This window comes from Poecilia formosa, unplaced genomic scaffold (genome assembly GCF_000485575.1).
Source record: "Poecilia formosa unplaced genomic scaffold, Poecilia_formosa-5.1.2 Scaffold21, whole genome shotgun sequence".
In the NCBI taxonomy this organism is placed as follows: Eukaryota; Metazoa; Chordata; class Actinopteri; order Cyprinodontiformes; family Poeciliidae; genus Poecilia; species Poecilia formosa.
Window position 1 is genome coordinate 2166282 of NW_006799960.1, and position 15846 is coordinate 2182127.

General features: G+C 40.4%; 1 protein-coding gene across 3 annotated transcripts; it reads left to right on the forward strand.

Moving 5' to 3' along the window:
• Nucleotides 1–1998: 1998 nt before the first annotated feature.
• lrrc69 (leucine rich repeat containing 69) lies at nucleotides 1999–5347 on the forward strand. 3 transcript variants are annotated; one of them, XM_016669219.1, is made up of 8 exons: nucleotides 1999–2229; nucleotides 2312–2438; nucleotides 2517–2589; nucleotides 3021–3216; nucleotides 3374–3445; nucleotides 3538–3639; nucleotides 3715–3894; nucleotides 5168–5347. In XM_016669219.1, the coding sequence occupies exons 1-8, from the start codon at nucleotides 2038–2040 to the stop codon at nucleotides 5273–5275; spliced, it is 1050 nt and encodes a 349-aa protein (XP_016524705.1). In that variant the 5' UTR covers nucleotides 1999–2037; the 3' UTR covers nucleotides 5276–5347. The 3 variants fall into 3 exon arrangements, with proteins under 3 accessions (XP_016524705.1, XP_016524707.1, XP_016524706.1); XM_016669221.1 differs by lacking the exons at nucleotides 3374–3445; nucleotides 3538–3639 and having other exon boundaries at nucleotides 3021–3220; XM_016669220.1 differs by lacking the exons at nucleotides 3374–3445; nucleotides 3538–3639 and having other exon boundaries at nucleotides 5168–5301.
• Nucleotides 5348–15846: the final 10499 nt, after the last annotated feature.

Genomic DNA, 15846 nt, shown 5'->3' on the forward strand with positions numbered 1-15846 from the left:
TCTAAAATATCTCAGCTTTCATTCTGGATCTTACTGTGCTTTGTGATATCCACAGCTGAACAACATTCCCTTCCAGTGTATATATTCTGACACTTTGAGACAGCTCTCTCAATTTAAAGTCATTCCTTTCCTTTTTTTTTCTTTTTTTTTTTTTTGCAGATATAAACATCATCAAAAAGGTTAGGGAGGTTAAATACTATTCACGTAAAGTTTAAATATTTTATTTCTGCATTTGTGAAAGTAATTTAGGAACTTTGCAGGGGGAAAATAAGGAAACATGGTTCACTTTGCTTCACTTTGTCTCCTTTGGTGGGTCCAATTCAATGGAGTGGTGATTCTAAAATCTGCCTGTCTAAAATTGTATCACAAATTCATAATAAAAAATGATCATAGGAAATATTTTCTGTCTTTTGTCTTATTTGATAACCTAAAATATGTTGCACCTGGTAGTATGCTTTGGGCAGAGTTGTTTTCCCTTTTTCAACGCATTTATGCCATTTATGTCTGTATATGAACATGACTGTGCATTATTTTGTCACCATGTCATTGGAACTCACTGGGACAATGAAAAAAGCAAGATAAAAAAAAGATAATATTCTGACCCAACAGGAAGTGCAAGCAATCCGTGTGTAAACAGAACATAAAAACGGAGTGTATAAAAAGTTTAATGTTGCTGTCAGGTCAGGTAAACACATGCATGGTACTTCATTTAAGTTCCACATTTTGTAATACCTACTTGCGTCAGCTTTGCAGAAATTAAAAATAGCAGACAAAAACAAGTGCCATACTACTTACAGACCAAAGTCGGTTCCATTTATACAAATGGCATATAAAATGCGATTTGGTAGCTTCGCGTCCAGCTCTCTGACACACAACCAGACGACGTATGGTACCGAGACGTGCTGTAAAATCAAAACTTGCTATGGTGCTGTGATAGAAGGATATTCAGCTCATCCTGAAGAGAAAGAAGTGCTTATCCCACCCTATGAGACAGTCAAGATTATTGAAAGTAAAGATGTTGCAGAACTGCAGGATTGTAAAACTAGTTGTCTTGAAGAGTGATGGCACTAAGAGCAATCTGGATCATAGATTAATAAGGTAATCTATGGTTGATTTATTTTATTGATTGAGTAATTGGTAACTTATCATTTTCTTTAAAAACCTGAGTTTTTTTTCTGTAAAAAAGAAAAAAACTCTTAAAAAAATTTAGTTTTTATGCTCAATTAAAAAAATAATAAAGTTTAACATTAATATTAACTTGCCAAGTGTTGTTTTATTTATTTATTTTTTTTAAAGAACAGAACTGCATAATGTTCATTTTGCATCCAACACCAAACTCTCTTTGGATCCTTTCTCTTTCCCAATGTAGTATAGCTCCGCCATCTTTATTCTTGTCACAATCAGGTCCGCTCAAGGATGACCAGCAGGCAGCAGCGCCCTCTTCTGGGCAAACTACAACACTAAAAAAAGGTCTAATCAGAATCAGAAACATATTTTACTGATTCCCAAGACAAAATTGCTTATTTGTTGATTATTCCCATCTAAAGTCCTAAATATTAGAAAATATAAATATGACTATTGGTCATGAAAAATTTACAACACAGGTGAAAAATTATCAGTATTTTTAATGTGACCTAAATATAAATTGAATAACATTTATTTAATACATTTTTAAGGCAACACTATTAGGTAATCAGTTGGAACTATATTTAATCTAATAAATCATTCATCAAAAATGAATTGTAATTAATTGTTTGTATCCCTAATCTGGATTGCAAATTAAATGACTTACCCTAACTGCTTGGGAATACCCTTTTTTGACCACATGTATGTGAGATTTATATATTATTTATAGACTCTCCGACATAAGGAGCATAGTTGGTATATGAAACCTGTAAAATAGTGACCAGCTTGCTTTATTGAGGTGTGACCAATAGAGGTCGCACTTGCCCATAGCAAGAACTTTAACAAGATTGTTGACTTTTGTCGCCATGGGAACTCAACAGAAAGAGGCCAGCAAGAGGTGGGATCAGGAAAATGGCCCATGGTTTAGCTCTTAGAGGAACCGTGATCAGAGCTTCATGTGGCAGAGGATACTCTTTAAATCTGAATTCAAACAGGTTGAAGAGCGTTCCTGAGTTTGTTTCCCGATTCCCAAACCTCTCAGTCCTTCTGTTGTGCCACAACTCCATCTCTGACCTCCCAACCCAACTCCAGTCTCTACGTCATGTGAGTCTTCTCCCATTTCCTGCAATCTGCCTAACAAATCACAAAGATTGCTCAGTCTACTATTTTGTCTATGTCTTTAAAGCTAACAGAGCTGAATTTGGGAAATAATGCCCTGAGGGAGTTTCCTGTAGTCCTCAGCCACCTGGGTTCACTGACAAAACTCGACCTGTACAACAACAAAATTGCCGTGGTGTCACCTGACGCAATTGGTAGGCAGGTCTGGACTGTTTGGGGTTGGTAATGCAGACCCTGAATGAACTCAATGACTGCATCATCATGTTTTGAAGGTAACTTAGGAAACCTTGTTGTCCTCAATCTCAACCACAACAACATTCAAAGGTTACCACCAGAAATTGGCAGGTAAATAAATGTACCCACTTTGTCTAAAATTGCTCTTTTTATTTTTTTTTTTTTTTGTGGCTGTTTTCTCTATTTTTTTTTTTTTTTTTCGATTTTGAAATCTTTTCACTTAATTTCTTTTCTTGCAGTAGAATCGCTTTAGAATTACCTAAAGAGCATATTTTCTCTTTTCTTTAATATTTTTTGAGAGAGCTTGCGAGGAACGGGGCTTGCGTCGTTACACCATGTATTTTTTAAGCGTAAATTTTTCTCATCATGAAACTTTTGTACCTAATGTACACAATTTAAAATATTTTTGAGATTATTATTTATATTTATTGCATTAAACTAGTTTAAGGCACTAAACACATTTACCAGCATCAGAGTAGGTAGATGATCAAATGAGAAATATATTTCTTTGTCAAAGATTCTGAAAATGTGTTTATTTGCAGGCTGAGGAAGCTTCAGCACTTCAGCATAGTTGACAACAAGCTGGAGGAGCTTCCTGGTGAAGTTGGTTGTCTTAAAAAGCTGTCAGAGCTCAACCTTACCTATAACAATCTCTCAAGCCTACCTAAGCAGCTGTACTTTTGCAGAAACCTCATAAAGCTGTACGCAGCCAGAAACAGGCTGACCAACCTGCCAGAGGTGGGTATGTACTAATTGGTTTGTTAAAGCAGGCATAATTCATGGCAGCTTGTGAGATGCAACAGCTGGAACCACCAAATTTAAGTCTGACTGTTTCAAAAAAAATATATATATATATGCTGACTAAAACCTTATACCCATCTGGCTTTTCCTGCAGGGAATAACAGCTCTTATTAAACTCCGAGTTCTGGATGTGGCTGGGAACATGCTGTCCATATTTCCCGTAGAGGTACGCTGGACAGCAAAATCCACAATATTATGGTTTTCTTTTCGAAAAGGAAATCAATGACATCGCGTAATGTGTACATTGTAAATGTTTAGTTCCACCTGCTGCACCTGACGGAGCTGTACTGTGACGGGAACTGGCTGATTAAACTTGAACCGGTGCCATTACTGCCGCAGCCTCAGATGCTGTCACTGAAGGTCTTCATATAGTCGTCATGTTTCCAACTCAAACTCTCGTCGTCGTGTAACTGTGACCCAGATGTGTCTCTGTAGGAACTGGCTGCCAGGCTTGTTTTGTTAGAAGTCAGAAAGAAGTTCTCGCTGATCAAACTGAGCCTTCCTCACTACCCAGAGCTGAACGACCTGTTGTCCAGCAGCAGGTGTTGTACGGAGTGCAATGGGCCCTTCCTCGGCACCTGGGTGGAGTGCGTGCATTTTGTCAGTCTGCAGAAGGTCAGAACGGCACTTTCTAAACACGGAGACATCTTCTGTGTTTGTGATGAAAACTGCTACAGTGACGGGTTATTCTAGTTTTTAATCCACGTGCTTCAACATTCAAATGTAAAACTTGACCGGGAGGATGGAGTACTTTAGACTGATTAGACTGATTTTGAATCCTTTTAATTAGTTATTGACTATAATGATCAGATTGCATACAACTTGGAGCACAAATGATAAACTTGTTCAAAGGGAACTTCGGTTTTGCGAATTAGTCAATGATGACCAGCTTCAGCTCTGAAGTCGTTTGTGGTTTTGTGTTTTCGCATTCATCTTCAGTTTTCTGCTAACTTTTCAACAAAAGATATAATTTAACGTTTTTTTTTATGTGAACAATTAATGGATTTGCTTCTAGTATGATTTGTCTTCACCATTTTCTTCCAGTATGGATAAGAAGACTCCTCAATTTTCTCTTTAATGTGTACAAAATCTATGTTGAGTCAAAAAGAAAAATATTTTTCTTATTTTGTGTCATTTTTTTAGCCTAATGAATGTTTTTTTTTTCCTCTGAAAGCTTTAGAAATCATACCTTGTGCAGGATACAATTTGAGAAAAGTTAAGATTTGAATAAAATTAGAGTTTCACTGATCAGACTTTTCTTAAAAACACACAAACACGTACATGAAGGAACATCCTGTTGGTCGATGCGTTTATAGTAGGAGCTTTATTGAGTTTTATCAGCAGAAAAAAACTAATTTTTTGTGTATCATAAGTGCATCAGTGATCGAGGGAAAATTTGATCAATTTAACCTCTGATCGTTTGGTCATCCTTCTTTCTAATCAACATATTTTATTCCTGTATCGTTTTTGAATAAACAGGTAATTTCCCATGTCTTCAGAATTTAACTTTGGATCTTTTTTTATTCATATTTACATACTGCAATTAATGATAGCTTTGTCAAACGACTTGCCTTTAACTTTTTTAAAATGTGATACTCATATTAATCTGTCATTCATGAGGGCTTCCAAGGGCCCAAGTACTTTCAGGAACACTGGAAGTGTGAAACTATCCTAACATGTTCAACCTTGACTTTCTCTTTGTTGCATGTGTACATGTTTAGAAGAAAAAGAGAAAGAAAAACTTGTCTTTTATTTTCCCTTTTTTATACATTTATCTTTCAGATGTCTTTATTGACAACAGAATGGGACATTTTCAAGCCGATTCTGAAATGGCGAAAACAATCAGCGGCTAAGGAAGACTTTTCTCTGTGTTGTTTGTCTGCTGTAGGAGATGAACTTGAGGAGTTGGCTCACTATTCCAGTCCGGGCTCTCCTGTGTTCATACAACTGCTTCAGAGCAGAAGGACCCTGCTACTATGGCGTTGAGACAAAATAAATGCAGGACTACTGAAGGATGCTCGACTCTGTGGCCACAGAGTCAAGTGGTCACTAGGTGGCAGCAGAATAACGTGGTATTTTTAACGGTTCACTGTCAGATACGAGTTCAAGCAGAAAAGTTTTTTTTCTGTCTCATCGATAGCTTTCATACGACTCACTGAGGGGAAACGTCAGGCTTGAAGCTTAAAGGATGCAGGAGGTAATTAGAAGCGCTGTTAGTTTTGAAAAACGTCTTTTCATTCTCTTTCACGGCTATATGCTGCTAATGTTCCGTACATAGGTCGACTTTGTGAAGGTGTGCATGCAAATGACCTCTTATCTGTTTATGAAGGTCAAGGAATGTGTGAAGCTGTTTAATATTTTATATAACGACAATATAATATCTTCCCACTTACCTTGTCTGAATGCAGTTATCTAATTTCTACCTCCATCTCCTCCTGGCGGCATCTGTTCCAACAGGAGAAAGCTAGAGAAAGAGAGATAGAGGGAGGGATGGAGAGAACTTCATTGCAAGCAAATTAATTTCTCATCCACGCCCCCAGAGCCTAGCAGCTTGTTCACTTGCTGCCGCGGCCACCACTGCTGCTGCTGCTGCTGCCGCCGCCGCCGCTGCTGCTGAGCGTGTGTCTGCTGAGTCGGAGCCTCATACATAATGCATCAGGTTTAATTGCAAACCCAGAAACTAATGACTTTGGACTGGTTAACAGCAGGGGAGCCATACATCTCGAGCAAACTGAATGAAAAATCAGCTCAGAGGAGAGAAAAAAAGGAGCCTAGCCCTTAATTGATGAATAATTGAAGCGGCGAGCTACAGGGCATAATTGTGACATTTTGTTTCAATCAATTTCCAAGTGGTGTGGGCGAAAGTGCACTTAAAGCGAAAAGGCAGTGACAGTGAATGCGAAAGAAAGGGAGAGATGGATAGAGAAAGAGAATGGATGGTGATGGAAATGAACGCGTCTTCAGTCACTGAAATGACATTTGGTTGAGCAAAAGATGGGAACAAATGACTTCCCTCCTTGTCTACCTCTTAATTCTGCTCCAACTCATTGTATGCTCACTTTTTTTTTTCTGTCTGCCACTGGATGTTTTTTTTTTTTTTAAGAATGAAAGCCACAAAGATAGAAAGTTTTAGTTGGTAATTTCCAACATCTTTCTTATGCTTTAGATTATCCATTAACTTGCTAGCTGATTTCAACAGTGTGTTGATGCAGTCCTTCTCATTTACAGCTTCTGCTCCACTTTCTCTTCTTAAAATTTCTGGTATCAAGCTCATTGATCTTTACTGCACAAAACATGTAAAAGCTTCACCACTGACAAGAGGCTTAATGTGAAATTGCCATTCAGTATCATTTTTAGCAGTGAGCACGGCTGGTTATTCCATCCTGCTGGCCACATGCTAGCAGGTGAAGGGCAAACAGTACGTTTCTCCTTGCAGGCAACATATGCTGGGTCCTCCAGCGCTAACATGGTGACCTCAGGAGTAGCCGCTAGTCTGGTGTCAAGCTTTATGCATGCAGTCAAAGACACGCTACATCAAACTGCAGAAGAGTAAATGAAAAGTGCTGAAAGGAGCGAGCGTAATGTTACGTTTAGAACGACTCTTATTAGGATTCGACGACAAACTTTCACAATAATGTTGATGTGGAAGGGAAAAAAAAAGGCTGTATAGTTTCCTTTTTTCTGACAAATGGAAAATCTGGAAAGTGGTGCGCATTTATTTTTGAAGTGTCAATACTTTACTAACCACTTCGTCCATCACGCCTCTACGGATTTGTTTCTATTATATTGCTCCAGGACTTGCATATGGGCCACACCTCTGCGCATATGCACTCACATGCTCTGTTTTTCTCTCCTGGTTTTGTGTGTGTATGTGTGTTTATGTTCGTGTGCTTCCTAAAACCGCACAGGGTGATTGACGTGTATGTAAATAGGAAGGTTGCACCCTCAAAGGAGTCGCCATACGGATGGGAGCTCCTCACCGACGAAAGGCCCCTACGAAAACGCCGCTTGTAAATTCCTGACATGCCCAACATATGTTAATGAGCCTCTCTCCAACTCTGATATAATTACTGTGAGGGGCATGTTGCCTTTGGTGAAAATGTCTGTCTCGTGTGCCATGGCTGCCTTGTGGGGAAGAGAAAAAGTAAAGAATGATAAAGCGGTGAATACATAAATTCTCATTTGCCGTGGTTAGAGGTAGAAGAGAGTGAGGTTGGCAAATTCACTCAGCATGATGTATTTATGCGAAGGCAGCTTGGGTTCATTATAATCCTCTTTTGTTCAAGTGCTTTCTGTGGTCTTGTATTGTTTCTGAGGAGATGTTTAGTTTGCCTTGTCAGTTAAAGCATTTATACAACAACAAAGCAAGAGTTGCCCGAGGCCTCCTGAGCACAGAGCGTATCCTGCATGGCACTGCAACGATCAGGTTTTGTATGCAAACTTTCTAAAAATTGGTTGACTTCTTTAAATTGTATTGCCTGTTTTGTGTTGAGTCTTGAGTACAGCGCATGTCATGTTATCCCTTCATCGTTTTGTACTTTTTTTTTACTACAGCTTTGGTATTTCTGTACCCCACAAAAATTAGCCTTGTCATACTTGACACACATGCAGCGGTGGTTTTTGATATTGGCAACTTGGGCAGTTGTTCAGGGCGGGTTCCAGTGAGGGCGTATAAGCACCAGATAAAAAACAGAGGCTTTTTAGCTCTTAGTTGCACTGTCAACAGGGATTCCTTTCTTGAGTGACTGGGCTGCCCAGACGTTTCAATCTGGCACACACTTGGGGAAAATCTTTTGGATTAATTCTTTGATTGGTTTTCATGAGGTATGGTGTCAATCAGACACAAAAAAAAGTGGCACTATCCTGGAATAACATTAGAGTTCTTGGGAATGTTTATTATCTTACATTTAAACTGAAACAAATAAGCTACGCCAACCCAAAGTTACTTGGTTGCAAACGTGTTCATGATACTCCAATAGACAATTTATGAGTGGAAAGGCATTATTTCGGTTTGATCAGGGGCCATAATTTGTCATATTTCTTAAGACTGAACATTTTCAAACAAGGATAAGGACCATAATACTGGAAATAGGTTAACATAAATTATATACGGGTGAAAACATAAGTTGTAAATGAGATGTGAAGATTCATCATTTATTTCCTTTATACATTTACATAACACATTTTTCTTGATAGTTAATTATTTGTTTGACAATAGACTGATATGCAATTAAGTGCACAAATATACAAACGTTTGCTAACATGGGAAACAAGGAAGTAGGTTGTGTGGAATCTAGAACATTTGGACACCAAATGTGAGTGAAAAATTGCCAAAGGGGTCAATTGTTCTGGAGACTCCATTAAATTGGCTACTAGGTACACAACAAAAACAATGAAACCACAGAAATGTGCAAATTGCAAACAGAAAACGTCCCTGACCTGTGAAGCCGGCTTGCAGTGTGAGTCATTGGCGGACTGGCGTCCTTGCAACACAAAATTCGTGTTGGAGCCCCTTTCTGTCTTTAGATGTTTTGTGAAAGGGACCCGTCTAACTTGTGGACTTGCTCTGACCCAAGCTGTTTCACTGTGGCACCCGGTGCAGAAGTTCTGTGGATGGCTGCACAGCAGTCTCAAACTGCTGTGCAGCATTGGTGCCCATGTCAGATTCTGGTGCGGTGCCACTGGCAGAGCACCAGGATATTGTCTGCCTGACAGCTTGCACAATCAATTCTTATTTGTTGTTAATCACGATAGGCACTAGGGGGCAGTGTGATTCTCTGCTGGTTAAGCAGATGAATTGAGATTGAGACTGATAAGTAGCAAACCTGATGAATCTCGAAGATAGAGCTTCTAATGAAAAACGAGAACAATGAGATGGTATTAAGAATCAAAGCTTAACTGAAATCCAAGCATCCGTTCAAAACGTTTGCGTGAACCGCTTGGCTTTTAAATGTAATAAATGAGAGCAAAGACTTCCAGGTTTGGAGAAAGAGAAAGTTTTCGTGCAATCATTGTTGCATGTCAATTACAAATAAGACGGCAGAGGCACCAGATGTGCGAGACCGTGCGTTGGAATCAAAACAATGCAACAAAAGGGTCTTCTCAATAGAAATTAGAAGATGAAAAGAAAATAGTCCAGACAAGCTTGATGTAAAAGGGCATCCAGCTACGGAAGGATGCAGCAAAACAAAGCCGCCCAGATGCAATAACCTAGCTTTCTGCACAAACCTCTTTTTTTCTTCTTTTTTTTTGTGCTCATATTCGCATCACCAAGTATAAATAAAAAACAGTCGAAGTCCTTTGAGGTCGCAAGGAAGTGATTCCATTACAGAAACATTCCTCATTAGGGGAGTTCTGAGACAAGAGCCCGGTCGTCAGACCCCCCCCCCCACCACCCCTTTCTCTCTCTCTCTGGCAGTTCTGGGTCAGCACCAAACACAAAACAAAAAAAAAAAAAAAAAAAAAAAAAAAAAAAAAAAAACATAAAACACCATTACCAGAGCGCATTTGCTGCAGAAATATGACAAGACGCAGCAGTAACTTCAAAAGAACAAATACATCTTTCATCTTGGGTGTCTTTGAATCTCTTGGAAAGTTTCCTCGGGTTTGGTTATAACAGGGACCTTGGAGGGAGGGACGGAGACAAGAGGAGCTGTTTATGTATCTGAGGAGCAGAAAGAGACGTAGCAGCTAGTTTCTGATCTTACTTCATACAGTTCACTTAGCTTGATATGATACAGGTGCACCTCCATAAATTAGAATATCATAGAAAAGTTCATTTATTTTCATAATTAGCCAAAAAAAGAAACTGATATAAGATGCAGTGCAACATATTCCATGTGCTTATTTCTGTTCATTTTAACAATTCTGGCTCAGAATTTTTTATATTACATAAGACCAATAAATAAGGATTTAAACACAGAAATCTCCATCTCCTGCAAAGTATGTCCATGGATTGTACAGGATGTACACTTAATGCTTCATCGAGCCTCATGCTTCATTAATTACTGCATCTGCCTCCGGTTTTGCTGAGGTGTCAGGGAAATCTCTTCTGTAGGTTCTCTATGGAGTTTAGGTCAGTTACATACGGCGCAGTGCTACCATGATGACTATACCACATACTGATGCTTTTGGCAGTGTAGGCAGTGGCAAGTCTTGCTGAAAAACGATATTAGCATCTCCTTAAATCTTGTCAGCAGACGGAAAGCATGAAGTTTGGACTTTGGACTTGATTAAACACAAGGGACCAACTCCAGCAGATGATATAAGCGCCCAAATCATCAATGGCTGGAATCTTCACTCTGAACTTCAAGCAACTTGAATTGCACAATGACCTGGATGCGCGTGTGTGTGTGTGTGAGGGGGGGGGAGGTGCATTTGTTTGTAATACCTTGCGGGGACCATTTTCCGGACACATACTATGTTGTGGGGGCCACTGCTCCTTGTGGGGACCGAAGCCTGGTCCCCACAAGGGGAAACGCTGTTTTTGGGCCAGGGGTTAGATTTAGGACTAAGGTGTGAATTGAGTTTTGGTTAGGGTTGGGGTTAGGTATGATGGGGTTAGGGTTAGGATGAGGGTAAGGTTAAGGTTTAGGCAGTAGAAGTTAATGGAAGTCAATGGAAAGTCCCCACAAAGATAGCCATGCAAACATGTGTGCTTGCGTGCTTGTGTGCTTGCGTGCTTGTGTGTGTGTGTGTGTGTGTGTGTGTGTGTGTTGGCTCTTCAACCAGTGACTCCAACTCCAGTTGATGCCTTGTGAATCTCCACCAAATCTCCTGAATAGCCTTTGCTTCCCAATCCTCTCACGGCTCTCAGTTATCCATATTGGTTGTGCAACTTTCCATCTGGATACTTCTCTCTGTGAACAGCCAGCTTCTTTAGCAGTTACTTTTTGTAGGCATAGCATAACCTTTGTGTTGATTTGATGCAATATTCCTAATTTTCTGAGAGCTACAAGATCGAGTCGTCATAATTGATAGTGATAAATAAATCACTCTGTGTGTGCTCAATCTTTTTATGAGTTTCACATTCCAAATTGAATTACTAGACTATATTACCATTTTGATGATGTATGTAATTAAATGAGCTGCACCTGATATATTTTCCTCATTAGATTAATAAACTGAGAAATAATCAGATTTGCAGCGAACACCGAGGATCTGACTCTATAAAGCCTTCCTGGTTTCAGCTCCATAATACTCTGTCACTGGTGACTGACAGCAGCTCACCATCCTGTAACCCCGTTTTGAGGTCATGCGATGGCCACCGGTGCATGTCGGCTGTAGCTGCGCGGCAGGCGGGTGGGACACCAGGTAGCGGCATCTGGCCTGGGTTTTTCTAGAACACACGCTGCCCGTGGCGCTGCAGAACATCTGTCTGCAGCATGCAGGCCGGCTGGATGAGCAGACCTGCAACCCAGCCAGACAGCCAGCCAAGTGAACGTCCTGCACACATGGATGTCCTTCAGGAATATGTGGGTTAATGTCTCTGTTATCGCGGTCGGACGTTGGAGTTCTCCTCCGAAGCTGCTGTCAGAGTTAATCCCTTTAAGACGAAGAGAGCAATCCTCAAACTTCTCTGTTTCTGCACGCTTCGGTTCATGTGAGGAAATATTACTCCTCCAACAGGAAGTAAATAAAGTACGAGTCTGGTTTAGCCATCTGCTTTCTCATGTTTGAGGCAATGTTTCATTTTCGCAATGAGGTGCAGCGCAATTTTTATTTATTAAAATTTTTTTTAAGAGGTCCTGGAAACCAGACGTTAGCAGTTAAGTTTTGTACTTGCCTTCTTGGCGTGTGTTTCCGTTCCAGCAAACATGGTGGAGCAAGATGCTGATATTTACCCTGATGTGTGACCTCTTGACTTGTGTAACTGTCGCAAGTTCATATCATTTTTTTTCATAAGCAGAACATAATTTTACTCCTTGCACAGATATCAGTTTTTGTAAAAATCTAGGCGCATCTTTGCAGTCATTACGTTCTGAACTGATCAGACTTGGAACTGTTTTCAGATTTACCGAGTGAAGCACACATTTACCTTATTTGAGTTATTTTGTCTTTCCCATGGAGTGAAGCCCAAGAGAAATTAGCTTCTTTCACACCGTATTTATATCATGAGCAAATAGGATTTTCCACTCAGTGAAAAAAGGGCTGTTTTTTTTTCCCCCTCATGAGATTGTGCTGCTGCAATAAAAGCTCACATTATTTAAAGGACTTTTGAAAATCTTCAACAGGGAACCTGATAGATGTGAAGGGCATTGTCTCTTTGGAAAACCTGGATAGATTTGATTTGCTCTTTCCCCTTCTTTTATTTAAGACTCATTTCCAAAATAACATTGCTTTGAATACAATTTACACTTGTCTAAACTGAAACTGATACCAGTGTGACTTGGATTAAATTAAGTAAAATGACCGTTACTGTTTAATCCATGCAAAACTCCTCTGAACTTGATGTTTTTCAACAGCAAAAAGCAGGCGGCTGCCTTTTAAAGGTTCAAAAGAGTCAATAAATAACCTTTACCAACCTTGCAATTTTTTAAAATTTTCTTAAGGCGTAAGAAAAAGGTAGGAAAAAAATTTTTTGTAAATATTTATTTATTTTTTTAGGTGATCAATTGTAATTTTCTCAAAATACTAAGCTGTTATTTGAAAAATACATCAGTAGTATTGTTCTTTAGGGGTTAACTGATGTCACAACATTTTTTCTTTTACCTGCAAGAGTCGTCTGCAGTAGAAGGAGGGACCGGGTCGGTTGGCATGGCTTTTTTGTCTGTCGGCCATATTGGATTTAACAAAAATAATTTCTTGCATTTGGAGCTGATGGCCAGCAGTTGATAGTGTATTTTATGATGCATTAGTGTCCACTTCAGTGGTCTGTGTGCATTTATGACATAAAAATCCACAAGAAGCACAAGAAAATGGCTTTGAGATAGCTGTCCACTGTAGTGACCACTATGCATTAAAGGGTTAATGAATACTAAGCCCTATTTTTCTTATGCTTCATGGTCTTGCTTGTTAGGTTTAGCAATATAATGAAAAAAAACAACAACTATTTATTTTTGCATTGCAGTAGCAGACCTTAAGTTTATTCGATCATTTTCACTACAACGTGCGCACACTTTGGTTATATTTGCAATTTAACGCTGACGGAGACAGCCAGGATAATACCAGTTGAACAACACAACACCTCACACATCTCAGACCAACAGAAAAGAGCAGCGTGATGCATCGCGCCCACTTGCCCCCTTCTAATCCAGCCTCGCCAGTACCAGATGGCTGCCTCTCCCACAATGCAGCGCCGCCACAGATGTCAACAGAAGAGGTGACAAACACTCCGCAGGTGTCTGTCCCCTCCCTGTCCGCCGTGTGTGCCCGTGTTTGTGTTCGTGTTTGTGTGTGTGTGTGTGCGACGCGGGGATAAAGAGCATCTTTCTTGCAGGGAGAGGAGTGTGTAATTGATAGCAGAGGACAACCTGCAGGAAGGAAGTGCCATCATATGGTAAATTGATGGGCTGGCGCAGTCTGGCACAAACTGTAGGAACAGATGCAGGAAGAGACAAACTTTGCTCATTATGGATCGTGTCGAGAGTCAGACTCTCAGAGCTATTAAAAAGGGAAAATCTGCGACCTGTGCTGTGCTGAAATTCACGTCGTCGCGAATTTGTCTAGAATAAAAAATAAAAACAATAGGAAACTCCTACTTCTCTATTCCAAGCAGGGTTGCTTTTCAGTCCGCTGCACAATCCATTTCCTTTCCATGTGTGCCAGCTTGGCCAGGTGTGCTTGTTGGCAGGAGTTTCCACAGCCAGGTGAGCAAGCTGCTGGCCAGGTGCCCTCCAGAGCTCACTCCACTGACCACATACCATATGGCTTTGGAGCCGGGCGTGCAGGCGAGTGTCCACACATGATGAGAACAGCCACATTTAGTCATGGTGCTGCTAAAACTTCCTATGCACGGACACACACACACACACACACACACACACACACACACACACGCAAACAAGAGCTGCACGCAATAAAACGAGAACATTAGGAAACATTGCAGCACCCCAGTGAGTTCCAAAGTGAACCGCTTAATGTGCTTTTACTGTATTTCTCTCCCAGCGGCCAAAGCCGAAAACATCCACAGCGCAAACAGACGACATCCTGCTCATCAGAGTAGCTCACATGAATGTCGGTTAGTGAAGCTGGATGTAAATGGGTGAATTTCAGAGTTTGCGGATTTCCCGTCCTCGATCTTCTCCACATTTTGTCAAAGCGCAAAATCTTCTTTTCTCTATCTGATTGGAATTTCATGTGAGAGACCAACACAAATTAGCAAATGATAACGTCATGGCATTACGTTTAGCTGAATACAAGACAAAGAAACACGGTAGTGGCAGCAAAAGGCAGTTGAGACGCTTGATTTCGGCAGAGACAGGGAAGATGGTAAAACCCAATAAGAACAGGGATGCAGCTAAACTCGTTGCGGCTGTTCAAACTAAACTTGTTTATTTGTCTTATTTCTCCATTTTCACATCTTCCAACTTTTGGTGATGTTTATCGCTACTTTGCGTACTTCTCTACGTTTACACCACTGAAAAAATGTGAGGAAACGATGTCGGCAGTATGTTCTGTGTTAACTGGCGGCCCATAAATCCCTCTCACAGGCTCGGCACGGACAAGAGGGGTCGGCCATCTGTAAATATTTATTCGGCATCTCTATAATTAAACGGAGCCGATGCCTCGTGCAGGCCGAGCATCTCTTGTGGTGATATTGCCTCGCTTGCACGGCTGAGCTATACGGTGAGGAAAAGCTTAATCAAACATTCGCTGCACGGCGATGTGATGAACAAGCTAGAGAAATTCAACATCGTGTGCCGGACTGATAATGCAAGATCTCAACTGAGCAGCTGAGATCATAAATACTTACAGAGAAGAGAACGAAGGAAAAAAGTTGGAAGAAAAAGTTTCATGGAAGCCCCAAAACTATTTGACCTAACATTGCCTGTTCTGATGGGGCTCTAACGCTTTTCTAGTGAGACGTAGTGGAACCAGGATCAAATATTACATAATTATTAGGATTTGGATCACAGCTAAAGTGGACTGATGTGATCTGATGAAGATGAATCCCTGAGAACTGTTCAATTTGAAGAGCAAATATGCTTGTGTTTGCTCTTCAAGAAGATTTTTTATTTTTGTTCTTTCTAAGGTTCTGAGTTGTTCTTATATTTTTAAGTTATTTTAAACTCAGAAAATAAATGATATTTTACCCATTAAGTAAATATCTTGTAATGGGCATTGAGACATTTGTTGTGAAACGGTGCTACATAAACCAACTGAAATGAAGCCCCTAGGCGGAAATTCAACCTGTAAGACTCTTCCTGCATCACCTATCACCTCGCCTTCACCCCAGCCAATCAGGACGCACCACCTCTACCTCGATCCAATCACCTGGCTCCTTCAAAAGACGAAGCGACCACAGATCCACCCGCTTCAGTTGTGCTTCAACCCACCTCCTCCCCGTTTCCACCACCAGCCTCCCAGACGCCTCCAGGTCCCCTCAAGACTCCTCTCTCCAAGCTC